This window comes from Silene latifolia, chromosome 5 (genome assembly GCF_048544455.1).
Source record: "Silene latifolia isolate original U9 population chromosome 5, ASM4854445v1, whole genome shotgun sequence".
In the NCBI taxonomy this organism is placed as follows: Eukaryota; Viridiplantae; Streptophyta; class Magnoliopsida; order Caryophyllales; family Caryophyllaceae; genus Silene; species Silene latifolia.
This window is the reverse complement of record NC_133530.1, coordinates 6,938,533-6,956,575: the sequence shown is the minus strand read 5'-3', so window position 1 is coordinate 6,956,575 and position 18,043 is coordinate 6,938,533. Positions and strand designations below refer to the sequence as shown.

At 36.1% G+C, this 18,043-nt stretch overlaps 3 protein-coding genes across 3 annotated transcripts; 2 read left to right on the top strand and 1 right to left on the bottom strand.

The window, feature by feature from the left end:
• The first annotated feature begins 1,375 nt into the window (after positions 1–1,375).
• Positions 1,376–4,629, top strand: LOC141656567 (protein YLS7-like). Its single transcript, XM_074463510.1, has 4 exons — positions 1,376–1,873; positions 2,092–2,796; positions 3,061–3,335; positions 3,453–4,629. Exons 2-4 carry the CDS (start codon positions 2,358–2,360, stop codon positions 4,260–4,262), a joined length of 1,524 nt encoding a protein of 507 aa, XP_074319611.1. The 5' UTR covers positions 1,376–1,873; positions 2,092–2,357; the 3' UTR covers positions 4,263–4,629.
• Positions 4,630–4,701: 72 nt separating this feature from the next.
• Positions 4,702–7,575, top strand: LOC141656566 (protein YLS7-like). The gene is made up of 3 exons (XM_074463509.1): positions 4,702–5,510; positions 5,947–6,221; positions 6,671–7,575. Exons 1-3 carry the CDS (start codon positions 4,940–4,942, stop codon positions 7,481–7,483), a joined length of 1,659 nt encoding a protein of 552 aa, XP_074319610.1. The 5' UTR covers positions 4,702–4,939; the 3' UTR covers positions 7,484–7,575.
• A 4,475-nt stretch (positions 7,576–12,050) lies between these two features.
• LOC141654743 (putative disease resistance protein RGA1) lies at positions 12,051–14,870 on the bottom strand. The gene has a single exon (XM_074461860.1). The coding sequence runs from the start codon at positions 14,868–14,870 to the stop codon at positions 12,051–12,053; it is 2,820 nt and encodes a 939-aa protein (XP_074317961.1).
• Positions 14,871–18,043: the final 3,173 nt, after the last annotated feature.

Here is an 18,043-nt window from a genome sequence, read left to right as displayed (position 1 = left end):
AGAACATAAAAATGTGGTAACCTAAGCATCAATACGTTACCTTTAGATATTCTACCTATTGACACTTCACATAAACATTTACTTAAATGCATTTAAAGAGAGCAAAAAAAATTGACACTTCACATAAACATTTACTCCCTCCATTCAACTCCAGTTTACATGTATTCCTTTTTCGTTCATTCAACTCCACTTTCCAGGTTTCCTTTTTAGGCCAAGAAAATGGCCATTCTATCCTTATTCACACTCCATATTTACAAAAAAAAGTCATCCATACCCCACACTAATCTACCATAAAACCCCACCTTTATATTTTTTTTAACATTTTTAACCCCACCATCCCGTTTCCCTATGTACTTTTTATAATTTTTTTAATCCGCCCCTTAATACCCGTGCAAAAAGCATACATGCGAAGTAGAGTTGAATGAAGGGAGTAATTAAATGCATTTAAGGAAAAAAAAAAAAAAAGGGAATATGCATTTCATAAGAATCGAACGCGGACCCATTGGTGACAAATCAAAGCCTTCACCATTGAACCATATGATGTATGATGTTTATTCTATATTTAATGCGTTAATATCTATTTAACCATTATTAAGCAGTATTTGGGGTAGCAAAAATCCATCCCATAACCGATTTTTTTTTTTTTTATGTTTAGGGTAGCAGACGCCACCTTTTGCTACCAGGTGGGTCCGCCCCTGGTCAAAATAAAGTGATGAGATTGCTCAGCTAAAAAATTGATGATTTGGTGTTGTTTTTAATGCAAATTAGCATTTAATGCTTTTGTCCTACACATATTAAGTTATTAACATAATATGATATTTATCCGCTCCGTCTCTCCCTTATAACAGATAGTGCACGTCACAATAGAAACATAATATTCTAGTGACAAAACTTCTTGACAAATTCTCATCGAAGACGAACACTATCCGTCACAAGCTGAAGACGAATAGTGACCCTCTCACAAAATATAAATGGATAGTGCAAGTGGGGGTAACCTCCACTTGTCCATCCCACTTGCATTTTGTGAGAGGGCAACTATCCGTCTTCAGCTTGTAACGGATAGTGACCGTCTTTAATGAGAAGAACCGAAACTTCTTTTATTTTTGGGATAAGTTGTTGAATTAATATCCTTTCCTTAGAATACCCCACAAAAGCATATATCAGAGCCGAGACAAAGTCTCAAATCTCGTTGTAATTTACGACTTACGGTTACTAAAATGAAATATTTGGACCTGAATGAAGCTTGTTATTACCGTATAATTTGAGTACTTGACAAACAGAAATTAATATGGTGAGTTTTAATTTTGTAATATAAATTTTTGTTTTAGACGGATTATTTTTGTCTTATAAAAAGACGAAATTTTGTGATCATTTTATAGTTAAAATATAACCACAATGGTCCATGACAGTAAGTGTTATAAATTAGGATAACTTATTTTTTAATAGTCACATTTGATTGTAAATGATGTTAAAATCTCGTCTTTTTGTTTTAGACCAAAATAACCGTCTCATGGAAGACCAACTGATTTTGTAAAGATAGAAGCGGGTGGGGGTAGGTTTTGTGATGTAAGAGAGATTAAGATGATGATGGATTAAGAGAAGAAGATGAAAATATTATGTGTATGAACTATGAATGCAGATGGTCTTAATATTCTGCTTTTAATCAGTATTTGATCAATTAATCACCATGATTATTAGATTTAAGAACCCTAATACATACCACATCTCTTGATTCTATGTTCCTAAATCTCTCACCTATATAACACACATGCCAATTTTATGTATTTTTAATTATTTTATGTCTGGGCAATTATCTTTAATCTGCAGTCATCTCCTATAATTAATTTATCAGAGTTTCTGATGCAATGTGCAGGTATTTTTTTAATATATCATTGCAAACAATATTAATTGTATTTCTGGGTGATATTGTATTATTCCCCCGTTTCAATTATTTGTTTACCTTTTATTAAAATACCCGTCACAAATGATATAAACATAACATATAGAATATAAAAGTAAGCAAACGATTGAGACGGAGGGAGTATTATTTTATTTCCTGTTTTGATGGAGTTTGATCAATTGAATTTGCAGGTGAAATATGTGATTTTGATGTTCTTATGAGTAATTGAAGGTGTTAATTGAAGAAAGTTTGTATCTTGATGCTAGAATTGAGCTACAATTATTATGTTAATCTGCAGTGTTTAAGAAATTTGTGATTTGTGATTTTGTTGGTACCCATTTTGAGAAATTTGGTTATGATGGATTGATCTTAGTTAATCACACTTTAAACCATTTTTAAGGGACAAGGGTAGATTGAAGTTATAATTTAGGAAAGGATATGGTATAACCAGGAAGAAATGGTTTCAGTTTCGTCGAAAGATAATTCTACAGTGTCTAATTATCCAAGAGCATTGTCTTCAATCATAATTTCAGTTGGGTTACTAGCTGTTTTTGTATCTTTGGCTTCTTGGATTTTGTTGTCCAACCCTATTGGTGATGTGGTACGGAACTACTTCAATGATGTTGCGCATACACGCGGCTTAGATTCTTCTGTGTCATTGAGTGAGGAGCGTGTTAGCGAAGGTCATGGTATTGATAAAGTAGATGGGGTTGGCAGTGGGTTGGAAAAGTCTGAGGGATCAACTAAAGTTGGTGAAAGTCGAGATTTCTCGCTTTCTGGTAATGTTACATTTGCACAGAAGCCAGACAATGAGCATTTTGCACCTACTGGGAATGAAGAGACTATTGTTAAAGGATTAAATGACGTTCCTCAAAAACTGGACGACACTAGAGAAGGTAAACCAGTTCGTTTTTTGTCTGGCTCAATTCCCCTTTCCCTCCAAACCCCTCTATCCAAACATAGCCTTGAATTTTGTATATGACATTAGAGAAGGTAAACCAGTTCGTTTTTGTGCGTTACAACCAGAGTTTTCCCTCATACATCGCATCCTAACATTTGTAATAGCTGCGTAAATCTAACCACCACTAGGCCACTACCTTGCCGTAGGTGTGGGAATTTAATTTTGGTCTCAATGTAATGTTGTATTATTTATCGTGTAGACTGTGATTTGTTCCACGGAGAATGGTTTTACGATTCTGCTGGGCCAGTATACACAAACAATACTTGCCCCCTCATCACTCAAATGCAAAATTGCCAAGGCAATGGGAGGCCTGATAAAGAATATGAGAGCTGGAGATGGAAGCCGTCACAATGTGAACTCCCAAGATTCAACGGTACCAAATTTTTGGAGTTAATGAGTGGAAAGACCCTGGCTTTTGTTGGTGATTCTGTTGCAAGAAACCAGATGGAATCGCTTTTGTGCTTACTATGGCAGGTACTTTTGTATATTTATATTGTTTCTTACTTTTGTTCTGCAGTCTTCATCTCCTGTCACCTGCCATATTTTCTTCACAATGCGCTGCATTTTCTCACTTCTCTCATTGCTCTTTAGGTTGAAACACCCAAAAATCGGGGTAACCGTCATATGCACCGCTGGTATTTCAGATCCAAATCTGTAATGATCGTTCGCATTTGGTCTTCATGGCTCGTCCATCAAACATCGGAACCCTTCAGCTATGTACCTGAGGGGATTGCCAAGCTCCACCTTGATGTCCCAGATGAAAGTTTCATGCAATACATTCCAAACTTTGATGTGGTTGTCCTTTCTTCTGGTCACTGGTTTGCTAAGCAATCTATATACATGTTGAATAACGAGATAGTAGGAACACAGTTGTGGTCCCCGCCTAATAAACAACCGATGAAAATAAATAATATTGAAGCATTTGGAATCTCCGTGGAGACAAGCATGGCTGCCATGGCTACTCATCCAAATTATACAGGGTTGACCATTCTTCGGTCATATTCACCTGATCATTACGAAGGTGGTGCCTGGAACACTGGCGGATCGTGCACAGGGAAGGCAAAACCCGTTTTGCCAGATCAGCTAGTAGAAAATGAATATACAAATACCATGCATCAGAAACAGGTGATGGGTTTCCATCAGGCTGTCAAGAAACAGACAAACAAATCAAAATTGAAGTTGATGGATATTACCGACGTGTTCTCATATCGCCATGATGGTCATCCGGGCCCTTACAGAAGCCCCGATCCAAATAAAATCACAAAGCGGGGTCCAGATGGAAAACCACCCCCACAGGATTGCCTACACTGGTGTATGCCAGGTGCAGTTGATACCTGGAATGAGCTTGTGCTTGAAATCATTAGACGGGAGTTCGAGGGTAACCAAAATTCCGCCTCATGATAAACGCAGTCACATGTTTCTGTTCCTGGGTAGCCTCTGAAGTCTGAACCCTTTTATTCTTTTCCCTTAGGTAGTTCGTAAAATATTTATTCCTCATCCCAGTGGTAATTTCTGAAGATCCATGGCTAGGTAGACTAGTCTTTGTGTTATTTTTCGGGTTTTTGACTTTTTACATTGTACAGGAAGCGCTTCTTGTAAAAGATTATGATATCATTTGGAGGGTTGCCATTCTTTAATGGGAAACTTCAGAAGGTCCACAAATTAAAGTTTAGTGAACAAATATATTTCAAAATTTTGTTTCATTTTCTGTCTTTCTTTGTCATTATAATAAATTCTAAGAGAAGTGTTTGTCTGATTCAAAGGAAAACTTATGGCCAACATTATTTCGCTATTTTATTTGACTTAATTATTTAATTCGGTTTTAGTTTACTAAATTAGTAATGTATGATTGAGTCTCAGTCCAAGCTGTCTATTGATTCTCAATCAGTCTACTGTAGAATTAGCTGTCTGGAGCAAGTTGGCGGGGATGATGACGGTGAGGCTTAATCTGCATGTGGTTGTTCGTCTTTAATATATTATTTTCCATGTGCTCTTTAGTAATCAAAGTTAGCATAATTGCATAAATGATTACTCCGTATAACGGATGAAACCATGCAAGTACTAATGCTAATTAAGACATGGCTGCTCTTAATCGTAGTAGAGAGAAATTTGCAGTCATGACATCGCCATTCTCTAGAGATATTTTTACTACTAAATATCCAAGGTTGTTTTCTCCTGTTGTGATCCCTCTTGCGATATTTATTGTCTTCGTTACTTGGTACTTTTGGATCTCATTGTCCTGCCCTGTTGGCTCTGCTGTTCGGAGCCATCTCTGTGGGACCAGTCATGCAAGAGTTGAGACGTTTGCGCTCTGGGAAGGTGGCCGAGTTGGCAAAGTTGACAATGGTTATGAGTCCGAAAAGGTGAATGGCAATGAGACGGGTGTGGTGAATGATAAGGAGCCGGATGTAGAGTATCATGACATCACTGGACCAGTTAGTGCGAGTCAAGTTCCGGTGATTCAAGTGGACTCGAGTGATGAAGCATTGCCTTCTGATGAAGGATCTAGAGAACAAGCCTCTGATATCTCTGTATCAGCCGAAACTAAGGAATTTGAAGATAATGGGTCGAACGAGATCACCTTTATTGATGATTTCCAGAACTCCGAAGATTTACCAGAAACAAGCAGCGAAACTTCAGCTAGTTCAGGTTAGTCTTTGTTGACATTGTGTAATCTTTACTGTCCATTGTTATTTGGAAAATTTCACTTTGTTGTCTTAGCATTTGGGCTGTTGAGGCTCTGGTTCTGCTAATTCAACTTTGGTGACCCGATGTTTGAAGAATTTCTTTCTTTGGCGGCGTTTATAGATTAATGGTGTTTGATGGGCATAAAGAAATGTGCAGTTAGACATCAAAGTGAATATTAAGCTGGATTTTTTACATAACTTTTCAAAAAATACTCCGTATACTTTATCATGCTTAAGGATACCTGTTACTTGATTAGTAAAACCTTAAATTAAAGGGCTCCTCCATGTTTAATTGATGCATAACTGCATAAGTGATCTACACCGTGTTCATGCTGCCTAAGGGTTACAATTGATTTTACTCTGTAATTTAGGTTTCTGTTTTTTTCGATGAACATCAGATTGTGATCTGTTCCATGGTCAATGGATTTATGATCCTGCTGGGCCTTTGTACACAAACAACTCATGTCCTGTACTCAGTCAAAGCCAAAATTGCCAAGGGAATGGGAGGCCTGACAAAGAGTATGAAAACTGGAGATGGAAGCCGTTTCAATGCGAACTTCCTAGATTCAACGCAACCAAATTTTTGGAGTTAATGAGCGGAAAGACTGTTACTTTCGCTGGTGATTCTGTCGCTCGCAACCAGATGGAGTCTCTTCTTTGCTTACTATGGCAGGTAAAAATAAAGCACTTCACTACTTCTTGCATGAGTCTCTTCTCTGCTTACTATGGTCTTACCTAGACCTGTCAAACGGGTCGGGCAGGTCGGGTCCTGGGTCGGGTCATATGGGTCGGGTCAGAATACGGGTCGGGCAATTTTAAGTAATAAAAAAACAATTTTTTAACTATATTTTCAAATATAATATATAAATATTAATATTTTTAATAAAATTCATGATTTTCCTTAACCCAACGGGTCAACCCGTTCGGGTCGGGTCTCGACCCTAAAATGACGGGTCATTTCGGTTTCGGGTCGAAAAAACCGGGTTTGTAACCCTAAGAAAAACGAGTCGGGCGGGTCGGGTTTTTGGGCGGGTCGAGTTTTGACAGGTCTACTCTTACCCTAAACTTTGCCTTGTTGCATGGTTCTGTCTGTCTACTCACTATCATAATTTCTTGGGTCAGGTCGAAACCCCAAAGAACAGGGGGAACCGTCGAATGCAACGCTGGTATTTCAGATCACATTCAGTTACTGTGATTCGGATTTGGTCTTCATGGCTTGTCCATCACACCTCAGAAGCTTTCAGCTATATTCCAGAGGGCATTACCAAGATTCACCTCGATAAACCAGATGAAAACATCATGGAATTAGCCCCTAAGTCTGACGTAATTGTCGTTTCCAACGGACACTGGTTTACCAAGACATCAGCCTACTTGTTTCATGATGAGATCGTAGGAACCCAATCGTGGTCCCCACCGAAAAATCAACAGCCAATGAACTTTACCAACATGGAAGCATTCGGAATTACCACTGAGACTACCCTGACTGCTTTAGGCACGTCTCAGAATTACTCAGGATTGACCATTCTTATGTCGTACTCACCGGATCATTATGAACATGGTGCCTGGAATACGGGTGGGTCGTGCACAGGGAAAGATAAGCCTCTTCTGCCTGGTCAATTGATGGAGCCTCAATACACTAAGATCATGCACGAGAAACAGCTGTCGGGCTTTCACCAGGCCGTAAAAAAGAAGACAAACAAATCAAAATTGAAGTTGATGGACATCACCGAGGCTTTTGGGTATCGACATGATGGTCATCCGGGTCCATACCGAAGCACAAACCCAAATAAGGTAACAAAGCGAGGTCCAAATGGGAGGCCACCACCGCAAGATTGCTTGCATTGGTGTATGCCGGGTCCCATTGATACATGGAATGAGCTTATGCTTGAAACCATTAGACGTGAATTTGAAGGTGTTAGAAATACCAAATCGTAAGATTTGTTACTTTTGACTCGACTTTGGCTGTGATAAGACACGGTAGCTGGGTCCGACATCCTGAAATTGTGCCCGTTGGACACTTGCGACGAAGTTCCATATGAATGTGAAAATCTGATCCCTTGATACTCTTCACAAATACTTACCACTGTAATTTTTTTTTGTAAATTATTACTCCTGTCCATTATTACTCACCTTTTTTGTAAAACTTTTTTGTAAATTATTACTCACCTTTTATACATGATACGGAGTATATATGTGAAAAGTGGGTCTCACATGTGAGGGGGAGTGTGAAGAAACCCAAAGTCCCACATGTGAGGGTTGTCTCACATTGATCCCACATGTGAGGGTTGTCCCACATTGATAAAAGAGGAGAAAGATTACCACTTTATAAGGCAAGGGGCTACTCCCTCTATTGCCAATTGGTTTTAGAGTGGACCCTCTTGGGCCTACGTTGTGGACTCTTTAACATGGTTTTAGAATCACCACTTTATAAGGCCCAGGCCCGTAGTTGAATTTAACAATACTCCCTCCTATTCTAAATAACCCTCCCTATTCAAGGGGGGCACAAGAATTAAGGAATGGAGTATTATATGAGAGGAAATGTATTGTGTGATTAAAATAAGTATTGTTGTGGGGTAAGGTGATTAAAATAAGATAAAGTATGAGTATTGTGGGGTATTGTTGTGGGGTGGAATGATTAAAATAAGTATAAAAGTTTGCCAAATTAGGAAATAGGGAGAGTATTGTGAATAGACGAAAAAGGAAATAGGGAGAGTTATTTAGAATAGGAGGGAGTATATTTTTATTTTTTATTTTTTAATGAATTGTCTGCGCTTATTTATTTATTTAATTTTTTTTCTCTCCTTTTTCAGCCTTCTTGCGTAGTTGCCTGTTGGCTGAAGTTGTGAACATTCGGACATTAGACTCCACAGCATCGAAAGTATGACGCCGTTAAGGATTGAATTCGCACATTATCCTTGATCTCGTCAATGCAAAGTATACGGCATTCATATTCGACAACTCTAGAATTTGTAGATTCAGATTCAAACCCGATAGTATTAGGTCCAACGAAACACCATCGGCCTAAACTTAAAAGTTGATCAGACGTGCCCTACCATCAATTAATCCAAGTCCGATAAAGTTTAATGAGTGGGGCTAACTTCCAAGAACACTTGGCATAGAACTTCCCATTTTGTTTTTGTTTTTTAATGCGTGCCTCTACGACACATGTTAGAAAAACCGTTATATGTTAACATACGTTACACTCCATGCCTGTTACTATTTCTATTTACCAACTTCAAGATAACTACTACTACTCCCTCCGCCCCAGTTAATATTTACATTTGCTTTATTTTCCCCTCGTAAAATAAAGCAAATATAAATTATTCACTTGGACAGAGGGATTAATAGATAAGGAAATAGACAAAAATAAGGCAAGTTCTATTAACTTTATTTTGGAATACTAAAAGTTCTAGAAACTTCTAATATGTAGCCTAAATCATAATCTTTCCTAGGCAAGATGGAATTAGGAAATTTACTTGAAATAAAAAAAAAAAAAAATTGCACATCTATATATATACACACACAAGTCACAAGTCACAACCGATCTAACACCAAAATTATTTACGCATAACTCTAAGAATAACAAAGCATACGTTGGATATCAACCGATCTAACTCTAAGAATAGACTTTTTTCGAGCGACTTAATTGAAAACGAGGGAGAAGATGAGCAACATGAATGATCCACCTCTATGTGCAAATGGATGCGGATTCTATGGGAATCCAACCCAACACAATCTTTGTTCTAAGTGTTTCCGAGATTCGCTCAAGCAAACACCCCTACAACAACAACAACAAACTCGTACTACTACTACTACTATTCCTAGCAACAACAACAAAGACGACGTGGAAACTAAGGTTGCTAATGAGGGCAACACAATGAAGAAGAGGTGTGGTTGTTGCAAGAAACGGGTTGGGCTGACGGGTTTCGAGTGCAGGTGTGGGGAGGTGTACTGTGGGTCCCACAGGTACCCTGAGTTGCATTCTTGTCCGTTTGATTTCAAGGGAGTCCAACTTGAGTCTTTGTCCAAGACTTTGTTTTCTGCGGCTGAGTGCAAGGCTGATAAGCTTCATTACCGATTGTGATTAACGTTTCATAATCAATACTATATATTAAATCCAGAAACCAAGGGACTTCCATGTAATTAAAGAAAGTTATACAAATTAATTATACTATATAGTTTTAAATCACTAGCACCGTGTGATGGACCCGATTAAGGGATCTCAATGCAAATATTATATAGTTTGGGTTAAAATTAAATTATATAGAAGCTTGATAATTTTCCTAAACATTTATAAGAGACTAAAACATGGTCAATTTCCTTAAAATAAAATAATTAATTAAGATGGTCAATTTCCTTAAAATAAAATAATTAATTAAGATGGTCAATTTCAAGGAGACTAAAAGAAAGAAGATGTTTGGTAATTTTCCTAAATATTTATAGAAGACTAGAAGATGGTCAATTTCCTTAAAATAAAATAATATTGCATAATATATAATATTGCATAATTGTTTCGATTTGCTTTAATGCATATATGTAATATATCAATACTATATATTAAATCCAGAAACCAAGGGACTTCAATGTAATTAAAGAAAGTTATACAAATTAATTATACTATATAGTTGTAAATCACTAGCACCGTGTGATGGACCCGATTAAGGGATCTCAATGCAAATATTATATAGTTTGGGTTAAAATTAAATTATATAGAAGTTTGATAATTTTCCTAAACATTTGTAAGAGACTAAAACATGGTCAATTTCCTTAAAATAAAATAATTAATTAAGATGTCAATTTCAAGGAGACTAAAAGAAAGAAGATGCTTGATAATTTTCCTAAATATTTATAGAAGACTAGAAGATGGTCAATTTCCTTAAAATAAAATAATTAATTAGTATAAGCATGCACACTTATGATATTAATTATTATCATCATAAAATTATATATTAAATTTAAAATCTATGCAATTTTATTAAATTTTATAGTTTATTAGATGTATAGAGATGTTAATTATTTAACATACAAAAATATAATATAAGTAAGTTATAAATAATTCAAGTTAATTCCATAATATATAATATTTCATAATTCTTTCGATTTGATTTAATGCATATATGTAATATATTTATATAAATACATAATTCTCTTAAAATTGCATGGCTAAGTAGTAACATTGGATATAGTTATATGATATTAATCACTCATTTGAATAGTAAAATTAACAATATTATCAGCGAGATTAGTGAAAGTGGTAGAAACAACAACGGGAGTTGTGAAATAATCAATATTAATGCGGCAATAGTGAAAGTAACAATAATTACGGCGGGAGTAGTGAAATTATCAAATTTGATGCGACAAGAGGACAAGAATAATAATTACTACGGAGTAGTGAAAGTAACAATGATTACGGGCAAGTAGTGAAATGTTATTACTATTATTTCATTATTAAGAGTAAAATATTAATAGCGGGAAAATTTATTTCATTGTAATTTTAGGATATGTCATAGAAAAATATATTAATGATAAATTTATGGGTTATGCAACTTTAAGTAAATTTATTTAATGAAAAAAAATTTTTAATGGTAAGTAGAGGTAGCCCGGGCGAAGCCGGGCACCAATACTAGTATCATTTTAATCTAATTACCGCTATTTAGTTTCAGATTTATTATCCTCAGATTGTTTCCAGTGATTGTAAATTTTTTTTTTTGAGTTCGTTGAACCAATTGAAATTTTTTTGAGCCGTTATAACGATGTAGAATTCGCCTACACGTCCTTATGGAAGTCGGCTTTCTAACTTGTAAGTTGTAACAGTATATTCCCTCCGTCCCGGTCAATTTTTTTGGAACAAAGACCAAGGAAAAGAAAGAGGGTCAATTATAAGATGACAAGTGGATCAAATTGATTGTGAAGGATCAAATTGCTAATCAAATGCAATTCTAAAATAGAAAGGACAACAATTGACTGAGACACCCAAAATGGAAAAGACAACAAATGACCGGGACAGAGGGAGTATTACATAACATACAATTTTATACTATTCCCTCGGTCACAGCGAATAGTTTACATTTGCTTTATTTTCACCTCACAAAATAAAGCAAATGTAAACTATTAAGATGTAAGGAAAGCTGTATCCTAAACGACATAAACAAAAGACCTACATACACCGTATCATAGGCTGCAGTGCTGCAGTAATCCTCGGTATTACATCAAGTTAAATATGAAATCGAGTTAAATGAAAACAATATAACAAGGGACTATCCGACTAAAACAGTTCCTTCAAAAAAAAAAAAAAAAAATCAGACTAAAACAGTAGCCGGACTCCTCTGTTTAATTAGATCTGTACGCTATTACAGTTCATATGAATTGCTGCTGCATCTCAACTTCAGTAATCTTTACGGACTTGGGTCGACAAATACCATAAAATAGCTTTCGCTGTGTCGACATAAGAAAGAAAGAACCAATCAAACGAATTTCTAAGACGTGCAGTTTCAAGATCCAATCAAACACGTCGGTTTTTGAGACCACCCGTTGTTTTATACCGTTGTGCGTCATCACGTAAATACTTCAGTAATGATTTTATAAAGTTTGCACTGAACTCATCAGATCTCCAGCGTTCAACAGAATCATATATTGTTATGCCTTCCACATGAGTACAAGACATTTTCGGGCACTCAACTATCACCATCTTTTTAAATCGAGGAAGAGATAATGGATGTGACTCGACACCAACCCTACTGGGATCATTGATTACCGATCCTCGCCACCACGCTTCCAGCTTTGGCAAACTTTGTAAATGAACGTCTTCAAGATAGTGTTCACTATATCCGTCCTCTACATATTCCAACTTTGGCAAATCCACTAGCCGTAATTTCTTCAGATGACGGAGTGTTCCCAATTCAGGAAGGTACTCTAACGCCTCACAACTTACAAATTTCAAAGTGACAAGGTTTGGAAGACAACTTGTTAAGCAATCTCCCCTCGCCCAAGTTGGCAATCTCACGCCTTTGAATTCCTTCATTGTCAACCCCATGAGATTAGAATGCGGTTGGAGCTCCTCCAACAATGCTTCCTCATACTCGACACTTTCGTAGCTACCTTCATGCTTCATAGTAAGCTGAATACAAGTGAGATGCTTCTTACTCTTTATGTATGCTCCTTCCTTATCGTCTTCCTTGACATATGTTGCATTTTTAGGCACTTGGATATCTATTTCAAGGTAACCCTTTAATTTACGCAGAGTCTTTAGGCCTTCCAACTGATCGAAACATTCCTTCCCAGTCGAATTTGTCGACCCCACCATATACCTATTCAGTGTGTGCAAATAAGACAGTTTGCCTATGCATGATGGTAGATACTCCAACCCTTCGCATCCAGATATATCTAAGATGTGAAGCTTATGTAGCTTTCTCAAATCTTTGGGCAACTCTTCCAATTCATAACAATTAGCTAATTTCAGCGTCAGTAGATTATGTAGCTTTGTTATTGATTTTGGGAGTCCCTTAAGCTCATAATTACATGAAAGATCTAAATATCTTAAATGCAGTAAGTTACCTATTGATTCAGGTAAAATTTCGAGTCCTAAACCACTCAAGTTTAGAGATCTCAAGCGCAAACATTTTGTTAGTATCAGACCCATGAGTAACTCCTTGTCCTTCCCCCCAATTCCAAAACAGGTACGAATGCGGGTCATAGCTGAAAACCTTTTCATGAAATTGTGTTTGACAACTGACAGGTGGCGAACTCTTTCATCTAATCCGGTAGGATTCGAGAGCACTTCACAGATTTCTTTTCCGGCCACATCTTGTGCAAGGTCATGCATAAGATCGTGCATCTTAAATGAGAGAATCTCACCGTACACGTTCCTCTTTACATCTTGGAAGAAACATCTCCTTAATAAAATCAATAAGTATTCTTCAGCAGCATCCTCTATGCTTTGACCGTTACCAAATGGGACAATGTAGCCTTGCGCCATCCAAAGGCTTATTAACATCTCCTTACGTATAACAAAATCTTTAGGAAAGATTGCACAATAAGTAAAACAACTTTTCAATGGGGATTTCAGATGGTGGTAGCTCAGTTTCAATATAGAGGTGATGTCGTTTTGATCGTCAGGAATACAAGCCAATCCCTTATGTTGAAACGAACGCCATCTACTCTTACTCTGACCATATAAAAGACTACCCACAACTCTTATGGCAAGAGGGACATTAGCGCACCTTTCAACAATTTGACGACCAATTTTGATTAATTTCTTGGTAGGATTTGCTTGCTCAAATGCCGTCATCTGAAACAAACGCCACGAATGCGTGAAAGATAAGCCCTTCAACTGGTACGGGAGACCATTCCCCACAATTCTAGCGGTGTTCATGGAACGAGTAGTTACGACAACCCAGCTTCCCTTTGTACCTTTCTTAGTAAAACTCGCCAACTTAAGCCATTCTTCACGATCTTCGGTCCATACATCATCAAGCACAAGTAAGTACTTATTTTTGGCTAGTTGCTCTTGAAGCTGGCATTGTAGCTGATCCAGTGAGTAACCATCACATCTATTGTCACCCATAGCCGATCTCAAGATTTTAATAAGATTCTCTTTTACCCCAAGTTGACGTTGATCTTGATCGGACACACAAGCCCACATCCTCAACGGAAACTCGCCCTTTACTCTCGGGTCATTATACACAAGTTGAGCAAGGGCGGTTTTTCCCAGACCTCCAATACCCACGATGCTAACAAAATTACACCCATTGTGATTACCTTCAGATGATAGCAACATGTCCAACAATTTTTGCACATCGTCTTCTCGACCAATAATATCACTCTCATTGATATAAGTACAAGTCTCCTCCCTCCTAACCTTAATAGGTTCATAGTCGATCTTAAACCCGTACTGATTATGGTTAACAGCAATGGCATCCAACTTCATCCTAATCTTCTTAACACTTTTCGACATCTTTCGAGCAAAACTAAGAGGATTGAAACGAGAGAAGAAAAGAGAAACCTCTCCAAGAATCGCACCCTTTTGAGTTATAAGCTCCTTCTTTAGGTCGATTATGGTGATGAACTCATCCAACAAATCGTCAGCATCGTAAACTGCATCCTTGAGCTCGTCAATGTATAACTGAGCTTGATTGGACATTGACGCGAGAGCATCTTGTTTGGCCTCCGCATCCTTGAGCACGGTTCTTACGGTGACCACGGTACGCCTGAGGTTATCCAGTTCCGACTCGTATCCGAAAAGAGTGAAAATGTGTTTGAGCTCAGTGCATTGCAGGGCTGAAAACAGAGTTTGCGCTACCGATAACACTGTTCCGAGATCCATTTTCGTCTGTTTTTTATTTTTTGGCGTACGAGAAATTGAAGATTTGTGTGATGAATTGTGTGATGGAATTAGTTGTTGAACTTTAGCTCTTTTAATAGAACCGTCGTATACGCGTATTACATAGGCACATGCGTGTGCGATAGATCTAACAAAATAGACCGGGTCCCAACAACCTGATTCGACATCCAAACTGAGGACCAATCATGATCTAGAGCCCGAATTGATCAGCATAAATATGACCCGACCCAAAATTTCTATTATTGCAAATTATCCATTAGCCACAGAACTTGATAAGTTGATAGTAATAGATCCGGAAATGATCCGAACCTGAATTTGCTCGATCTGACCGATCTGGCCCATATTCTTCCAAAATCAAAATGACCTCCCTAAATTGACTCAACCAAACCTGACCAGGTTGACCCATTTGTGATTCAGTGTGCAACAACAAAAACAAAACTCAGATGACACATTAACACTTAAACCTATCAAAATCTTACTCGAAATGACCTGTTTTTCAATGTTAAGACCCGAAAATATCGACGTGCAATCATGCCTACCCAAACCCGAATTGACCTAAACAGTATAACCACTTGTTTCAAAGATAAATAATTTGTTTTATTAAAATATTAATTCGTAATATTTTATACATTATATTTGAAATAGTAATCAAGAAATTATTATTTTGAGTAATTTAAATTACAAATAAAATATAAAAATTAATATTATTTTCGATTTTATAAGCTTTTAATATTAAAATAATTATCAAACTAATTTAATTTTTATAATTTTCGATGTAGTTAATATAAGCTTTGAATATGATTAAAATACTAATATTAAATATGTTACTCCATCCGTCCCGATCAATAGTGTTTACAATTGCTTTATCCACGATTATTAAGGTTAGAAGAGAGAAATGAGTTATAATTATTAAAAAAATCGAAAATTATTTTGATATTTTGAGGAAATATAATGGTCCCCACCCACATGCGTTGGTCTATTACGGGTCATTTTCGGGTCAAGTCAATTACGACTTATGAGTAGAGAAAGCTCAGGTCATCTTCGGGCTAGGTCGGGGCAATTTGAATTTCGGATCATAGTCGGGTAATATAGTTCGGGTCAATCGGATCAGCCTTTTCATATCGGTTCGGGTTATCTTTGCAACTTCATCCTACAGGCCTAAACAACTACCAAAAATACTCGTGCACCCACATCGCCACTCCCATTGCTCGTCATGGGTGATTTGGTCTCGTTGTTTTATTCTTCATGGCCCACCATTACATGGCCGAGTTTGTGTGCCACTAGAGGAAGACAATTTCTAAGTACCTATACGGTATACCGAGAGGGCGGAAAAGTGAGGAAATTTTCAATTTTTGAATACGGTATACCGAGACAATTTCAAATTTATAATTACATGATATATCGAGGATTCAAATATACTTAAAATTTACGAATAGTGACACCTTTATGTGCCACTAGACGAAGACAAATTCTTAGTACGTACACGGTATACCGAGAGGGCGGGGGAGTGAGGAAATTTTCAATTTTCGTATACGGTATACTGAGACAATTTCAAATGTACAATGACATGATATATCGAGTATTCAAATGTACTTAAAATTTACGAATAGCGACATGTTTATGTGCCACTAGACGAAGACAATTTCTTAGTACGCATACGGTATACCGAGAGGGCAGGGGAGTGAGGAAATTTTCAATTTTCGTATACGGTATACCGAGACAATTTCAAATGTACAATGACATGATATATCGAATATTCAAATGTACTTAAAATTTACGAATAGCGACACGTTCATGTGCCACTAGACGAAGACAATTTCTTAGTACGCATACGGTATACCGAGAGGGCAGGGGAGTGAGGAAATTTTCAATTTTCGTATACGGTATACCGAGACAATTTCAAATGTACAATGACATGATATATCGAATATTCAAATGTACTTAAAATTTACGAATAGCGACACGTTCATGTGCCACTAGACGAAGACAATTTCTTAGTACGCATACGGTATACCGAGAGGGCAGGGGAGTGAGGAAATTTTCAATTTTCGTATACGGTATACCGAGACAATTTCAAATGTACAATGACATGATATATCGAGTATTCAAATGTTCTTAAAATTTTCAAATGTTCTTAAAATTTACGAGTAGCGAAGTTTTTGTCACGAACTCCACAATATTGAATCAACTAGGTAGTATCCCGCGCTTCGCGCAGCCTGTTTTAATATTTTATGATTATAATTGATGAAAAATTATATAATTCATATATGACCTTCAATATTTTCTCTTATAAATATTTTTTTCTCAAATTTAATATTTTTAGGTTTAACTTCAATGTTTTAATATAAAATACATAAGAGTTTTAATTAAAACTAATAAATGATAATTAATTATGCATGATCAACGTTTTATAAAGAAATTTGTGACTGGTAAAATATCATATTAATCAAAATAAAATTTATTCGAATAATACAACAATCAACAATAAGTTCTCAAATTATATCATTTCACGATACTTTATGTCTCAAATTAATTAATATTTATTCAAAATGATGTGAACATAATTTTTTGTAATTTTTAATTTTTTGTGTATAACATGTGACATTTATCTATCAAACATATAGAGTTCAAACTCAACTTATTCAAATGTTTTGATTGTGTCTTGCATGTGATATGTGTCAAACATATCTATGAGAAATTTGCACCTTTTGTTTTTTTAAACAATTATATATAATGATGTTTAAGAGGTTATTACATGTAAATATAATAGGTTGAACTTTCTCAGATATTATTTTTTGATGTTTAACTTCAAAGACATATAAAATATTTAACTAAAAGTAATACGGAGTATTTGATTAGTCATAATCGATATTTTATATTTGACTTATACATATTTAATTAAAGATATCAAAAAAATGTAACGTGTTTTCTATTTTTTCATGTCATTTATAATATTATATTACTTAATAATCATTACTTTTGTTTTGATTATTCAAATGTACTCGCAATCACTATTTACATACACACTCGTACACATATTCGTTATCACACTATTGAAACCTATCAAAATCTCATATGTATTCAATTTGCCCAATATAATTTTTTCCATTCTCAAACTATAAGAACTTATCTCTTAGTAGTTTTTTTAAAGTTGT

Coding starts and splice junctions, on each gene's coding strand:
- LOC141656567 (XM_074463510.1), top strand. CDS start 2,358: ATGGTTTCAGTTTCGTCGAAAGATAATTCTACAGTGTCTAATTATCCA. Junction 2,797..3,060: donor ACTGGACGACACTAGAGAAG/GTAAACCAGTTC, acceptor TTTATCGTGTAG/ACTGTGATTTGTTCCACGGA. Junction 3,336..3,452: donor TTTTGTGCTTACTATGGCAG/GTACTTTTGTAT, acceptor ATTGCTCTTTAG/GTTGAAACACCCAAAAATCG.
- LOC141656566 (XM_074463509.1), top strand. CDS start 4,940: ATGGCTGCTCTTAATCGTAGTAGAGAGAAATTTGCAGTCATGACATCG. Junction 5,511..5,946: donor CGAAACTTCAGCTAGTTCAG/GTTAGTCTTTGT, acceptor GATGAACATCAG/ATTGTGATCTGTTCCATGGT. Junction 6,222..6,670: donor TTCTTTGCTTACTATGGCAG/GTAAAAATAAAG, acceptor TTCTTGGGTCAG/GTCGAAACCCCAAAGAACAG.
- LOC141654743 (XM_074461860.1), bottom strand. CDS start 14,870: ATGGATCTCGGAACAGTGTTATCGGTAGCGCAAACTCTGTTTTCAGCC.